The sequence below is a fragment of the Punica granatum genome, chromosome 1 (assembly GCF_007655135.1).
Source record: "Punica granatum isolate Tunisia-2019 chromosome 1, ASM765513v2, whole genome shotgun sequence".
NCBI classification, from domain to species: Eukaryota; Viridiplantae; Streptophyta; class Magnoliopsida; order Myrtales; family Lythraceae; genus Punica; species Punica granatum.
Window position 1 is genome coordinate 14,274,530 of NC_045127.1, and position 6,018 is coordinate 14,280,547.

At 42.2% G+C, this 6,018-nt stretch overlaps 2 protein-coding genes across 2 annotated transcripts; both read right to left on the reverse strand.

Moving 5' to 3' along the window:
- Positions 1-97: 97 nt before the first annotated feature.
- LOC116198882 (heterogeneous nuclear ribonucleoprotein 1-like) lies at positions 98-3,530 on the reverse strand. The gene is made up of 2 exons (XM_031529147.1): positions 3,145-3,530; positions 98-1,572 (listed from the first exon to the last, which is right to left on the reverse strand). The coding sequence occupies exons 1-2, from the start codon at positions 3,364-3,366 to the stop codon at positions 448-450; spliced, it is 1,347 nt and encodes a 448-aa protein (XP_031385007.1). The 5' UTR covers positions 3,367-3,530; the 3' UTR covers positions 98-447.
- Positions 3,531-4,243: 713 nt separating this feature from the next.
- On the reverse strand, positions 4,244-5,665 carry LOC116198890. The gene is made up of 2 exons (XM_031529157.1): positions 5,270-5,665; positions 4,244-4,903 (listed from the first exon to the last, which is right to left on the reverse strand). Exons 1-2 carry the CDS (start codon positions 5,500-5,502, stop codon positions 4,822-4,824), a joined length of 315 nt encoding a protein of 104 aa, XP_031385017.1. The 5' UTR covers positions 5,503-5,665; the 3' UTR covers positions 4,244-4,821.
- Between the last annotated feature and the right edge of the window lie 353 nt (positions 5,666-6,018).

Here is a 6,018-nt window from a genome sequence, read left to right on the forward strand (position 1 = left end):
TAACGAGATAAAAGTTTCATCTCATCCAATCCAAATTGAGACATCATATTTAAAAAATCCCCGATATATATATATATGAATATAACCAACACGGAAAGGCCAGAAGATGATGTAATTCAATTACTACGATAGAACGGACAACAACCAAATCAACAAGTATATATAAGCATAAACACGCAATTGTGAAGAAGAAAAACTACACTCAACCGAATGCTAAATAGGAAACGAAATCTAGTATGCCTCGAGATGCACTACTTATTATTCACTACCAAAAACATATCATTGCAGAGTATTTGACATTCTTTGGAGAAAATCCAACCAGTCCAATGTGCCTTCATTTCCAACTCGAGCAGCCTCTACCACTTGAGCAGCCTCTTCCACTATCAAAGCAGAATAAAACTGTAAATAAAGGTGGTGAGCCAATTCCTGCCGAAGTCGATAATAAAATCAATGCTGCTGCCCTTGCCGGGACTGGACTCCACCATATCCACTGCCATATCCACCCTGACCACTTTGAGGACCGTTCCCTTGTGACTGATCGGACTTCCACCCTGCACTTCCATAGCTTGAGTTTCCATGACCATCACCATACCCACCATATCCACCGTTTCCCTGCATATCTCCTCCGCTAGACCCACCTGCTCCACCAGTGGTACCACCTCCAGAACGAGCACTGTACCCACCCTGATTCCCATATGAGCCATCACCTCCACCGTAGCTGCCACCATATCCATAACCTTGACTGCCATATCCACCCACCCCACTAGGAGAATGGCCTGTAGGAGCTGAGCCAGGACCACCACCAGCACCACTGCCTGTGGTACCACCCCAAGAAGCAACACCCCCATAGCCCATGGCCCCATACCCAGATGCTGCCTGTGAACCCCATGAACCTCTAGGCCCACCCTGCGGACCGCCAGCATACGCAGAACTTGCCATACTCGGATTACCATAAGCAGCAGCAGGACCACCATATCCCGTACCTGCACCAGCATAGCCTCCATAGCCACCGTAACCCATGCCACTACTGGCAGGACCATACCCATAGCTTGGTGCACCATAGCCAGAGGAACCATAAGGTCCAAAACCACCTCCCGCATTTTGGGCCTGCATATACCTATTGGAATCCATTCGACCATCGTAAGCATTACCTGAGTTGCCACCTGAACCCCCATACCCTTGATATCCTCCACCACCCATGCCGCGACCACCTCCACCAGGATTTGCATCTTTTGGTAGAGCTCGCTTAACTTCAACTTGCTTCCCATTCAAATCATGGAAAGTCTTGTGTAAAACCCTATCTACAGCCTCTTCTGAATCAAAAGAAATGAATCCAAACCCTCGGGGACGTTGAGTGTTCTGATCGTACATAATTACTACATCGGTTACATTGCCATACGACTCAAAGTACTCACGAAATCCATCTTCAGACAAAGTGGCTGGCAAGCCTCCTACAAATATTTTCTTGGTTCTAATATTTCCACTACCACTAGCACCTCTGTCAGAATTTGCATTCCCTGATCTTGCATTAGTTTGCTGCTCCTCCCTTGATAAAGCCCTCTTAGCCTCAACCTACGAAAGAGATGAAAGTTCAAATTTTTCAGACAAGGGAGATTAGGAGAACAAAGGATTGACTTGAAACCCAAAGATTTTTAATCATTCCAAAGAAGTTTTAGAGTTACTTAACCTAGTTCAAACACTCCACAATCCATACAATAGTAGAAACATCAGAACTGCACTATAGGTTTATGTTGCATTTAAACTAATCACTTCAGAAACATGTCAATGAAAAATATAGAAAAAGAGACCAATGTAAATACCAAATAGTGATGCCAGCAATGCACCAAATCTGAGATGATTTTGCTTTATATGTAGCAACTACTATAACTGCCATAAACCAAGAGCTAGCTGTCATTCTTATTATTGCAGAGGAAAGTCAACAAAAATATATATATGGGAAAAAGGAAATGCATATGGGGCTAGATTGACTAACTTCAGAGCACAAGCTTGCAAATTGACAACATAAGTCTCTAATTATAAAAAAAAAAGAGACAACACACAATCTTCTGAAACATAGGAAATAATATATATGTCTGCAAACAGAGAGTACACTTCCTCATAACTAAGGAGAACACAGAAACAAGCAAAGCTCCCATTATCTATAATTTACTTCTAGCCAGCAGCACAAGCTTATAAATTAAAAGGACTAACATCTGCCTGCATATTTCATCCTCTTTCTATCCTCTAAAAACTCAAAGAATGCTCAAATTCTTTCTTATTAATATATAGCACCATAAGACGCAATACCAAATTCAGAGGAAAAGAGTTGCTCACAGCAATTGTATAGAACCTTCATCTAATGTAAATAGACTATAAAATCATGATTTAAGCTGAAGCTACTTACTTGAACTCAGCAAATATTGTTATTAATTAATTTATATATAATAAAATAAAAAAGAGGTCATATAGCAGGATCAACAACTGATATAGTCACTGATGAGACATTTTTGCACAATATATATTACTCAATTAAATGACATTCAACGCAAATAAGAAAAATCCCGAGCATAACAATAACAAGTACAAGTTATCGCCAAAATGCATTACCAAGTTTCCTGTCTTCATTAAGACAAGAAGCTATGCTCATCAGAAAAATCTTCAAAGAATCCCGAGCATAACAAGCACTGTAAAATGAAACGATCCTGCTATCGTGTTCAATACTATTTCGTTAACCACTACTTGCGGTCAATGTTCCTAAATGTTTTTCCCCTTTATGTTTGGTCACTCAATTTCTCTACAATCTCTTTCATCAAACCATGATTCAAAATTATTTACTGATTGAAATTGCATAGCATTTTACATGGCTATCCCATATAGTCCTGTTTCCAATCCTCCTACCAAATATAGCTCAAGGGGACTCCCAGCAAGCTTAACCACTCGGTACTGAGTTCTCAGCGAATCGAAGAAGTCATAAACATGACCTGACATTGCTATGGTTTTTTTACCAGCAACTTACTGAAACCCCACAAAAACCTAAGAGCACAAAAACTCAACTCAAATTCAAAGCCAAGCATACTGTTAGAAATAGACGAGCAAGCACGGAAGATGCTCACTGAGAGAAGCTCCAAGAATCTCAAAACTCACCGTCCTTCCATCGATGGTATGCTTGTCCTGAAGAACCCTGTCGAGGACAGAGGGGTCGGAGAACACCACGAACCCGAAGCCGCGGGGCCTCCCGGTGAGCTTGTCCCGCATGACGACTGTCTGCATGACTTCTCCGTACTGGCTGAAGTACTCGATCAGCTTCTCATCCGTCGTCTCCCATGATATCCCCCCGATGAACAGCTTCCCCTGATCCGAGTCCATCCCAATAACCCTGCCTCCCTCTCTCTCTCTCTCCCCTACCAATTCCTCTGTTTCAGTGCGGACAGGTTAGGGTTAGGGTTTTTTCAGGTGCAGGGGTTTGTTTTCGGGAAGAGGGAGAAGAAGGATAGGGAGAGAGAGAGAGAGAGAGAGAGGAGAGAAGTGATTGACGATCAAATGGTACGATGAGGCTCCCTCTTTCGGATTTCGACGGCTGAGATTTCTCGAAGTTCGGTGGCTGGACGGTAGAGATATATCCTGTGGGGTTTTGGGGGGATTACTTTCCATTTTCTTTCCACTCTCGTATGCTTGGGATTTCGTTGACTTGACCCATGGAGTGGGCCCGCTTCTCGGCTCTGGTCACGCGATGCTCACGTGACTCCAATGCTAAATCAATTCCTCTGTTGTCTTCTGTTCTATGATCTAGCTCTCCCATTCGACTTGGTATTGACATCGAGAATGTACGGAACACCCTCGTCCCGTTGAACCATGCTAGTGAAAACATTCCGTGATGTTGGGGGTCGTATGCTACCACGGTTCTTGCTGTGAAAGGCAAAAGCTGGATAGACGAAAGAATTTTCCTTCATTTTTGCACATTTGTTTGTGACTAACTGCCTTATGCGATCGTCTAAGCTTCAGGTTCGTGAAGTTTCCATCCCGATCCCGATCTTTCTGATAGACTTATCTGTTATAGGATCAGGAGCCAGTATTCATTTTGTATGGTGAAACGACACGACAGCTTAAATGGAATGGAATGGCGTGCTGAGTATATGTCGTGAAACTGCATTCACGAACCAAATTAATGAACCATGAAATTGTTTCGGTCCCCAGTGTCAGTCAGTTTCCTTTGCTCAACAACACAGTACGACAGCTGAATCAATGGACGTTTTAACTTTCAGCTGAAGTTTCAAATTTGTACGGGGCACGGGAACTTGTTAACAGCAAACTGGAAAAGGAAAAGGTCTTATGATCCAGCAATATGTTCGTTACTCGTCATACATACAGACACTTCGTGACACTCCAATCTCGATTGATCTCAAAGTTACTGTCCAGATATAGCAGACACAAGCAATCGAGATGACTTCATCTTCCTTAAACGGTTTTTTCCCGCAGGTCTTCAGCATACTCCGTAGCCCAGCATCGCAGCAAAACCGCATACTCATCTTTCTAATTCTGCGAGGCCTCCAGAGTTTGAGGAGAGGGTTCTCCAGAATTAGGGGCAGAGACATGAGAAGCAAGCGGTAGAGGCTTGCCAAATCAAGGAAGACTCAGAGCATCCTGTGAAGGATCGAGGAATATGAATCCCCAGATGGACTCAGTTTTCGCAGGAGGGAAGCCATCATTTTCTTGACAACGCAGTCTTTCAGATAATATATCGGGCATAGCTTACCCAAAATATTCACCCAGAACTATTCAATTCGGCCCCGAATTAGCAGCAGAAGAAATAACGCCATCTCTCTACATGATCGTGCAGACGCAAGAATCCTCATCCTCATCCTCATCCTCACCCTCATCCTCATCTTCACTGTCGCTTATATCGCTGCAGGAAATCAAAACGATGAAATTCATGAGAGAAATAAGGCATAGAATTTAATATTAGCGAACGAAGCACAAACCACTTGAAACTCGACAGAACCTGTCATGCTACTGATTAAACCGTAAGACACTGTTTTGTTCTACGGTGAATCTGTACCATTACTGAGACTGAGAGTTACAATGTTGTGATTGATCAAGATTGTTCTATTACCGGTAGTTGCTCCATCATCATATGAATATCCAACGATCCAATACATGATCAACATGAAGCTTGTGACAGGCATTTATCAGAGGCATCTTGATTAGCATCACCAGAAAAATTTTAGAATTCGACACTCCCTACAGAAAGTTGGGTCATTTTTTTTTTTACCTCGGCTGGAATTCCAGCACTTCGAAGAGCTTGTTCCCGTCGTTGTCGTTCCACCGGACCTTTCGCCCGGTCTTCTCCAATTTCCTCGACATCCCACCCGTCCTCGGCGGCAGAAGAGAGTTCACTTCACTCTCATCTTCTCCACCAATGGGATTGTGACCTTCTTCATCCTCCACCTTCTGAGGGCTTCTGCTGTTCGTCTCAGCTTTTCCATCACTAACACTCTTGTCCATCAAGAACTCCGAAATAATTCAGTGGAAAATTCGGGTTTTTCGGGGAACGAGGAAGAGATCAAAGATGGCGAAAGTTAAAATATTTCGATCCAGAAGCCCCAAATTCAATGAACAGCTGCAAAAGAATAAAAAGAGAGAGAGTGCAGACGAACAGTGTGGCCCAGAAAAAACAGCTGTTTTATTTTTGCAATGTGCGCTTTCCATTTTTCTTCTTTTTTTAATGGAATCAACTAATTCAATACGAATTAAATCAATTCATTAAAAAGTAAAGTTCTCCTAATTAAAGATTTTATCTATTTATAATACTTGAAACATAGACTTTAATTAATAAATTAAAAAGTATCGAATCGCTTGCAATCCTTATTGGTATTTCTCTTTTAATTTCGGCAGATATATTGATGAATAATATATAGATACATACAAATACAAACATATAAAAAGAAGTCAAGGGAAAGAAAGGGATGATATTAGAAACGGGACGAATATTTGCCAGCTAAGGGCTGCCAGTGGCTGATC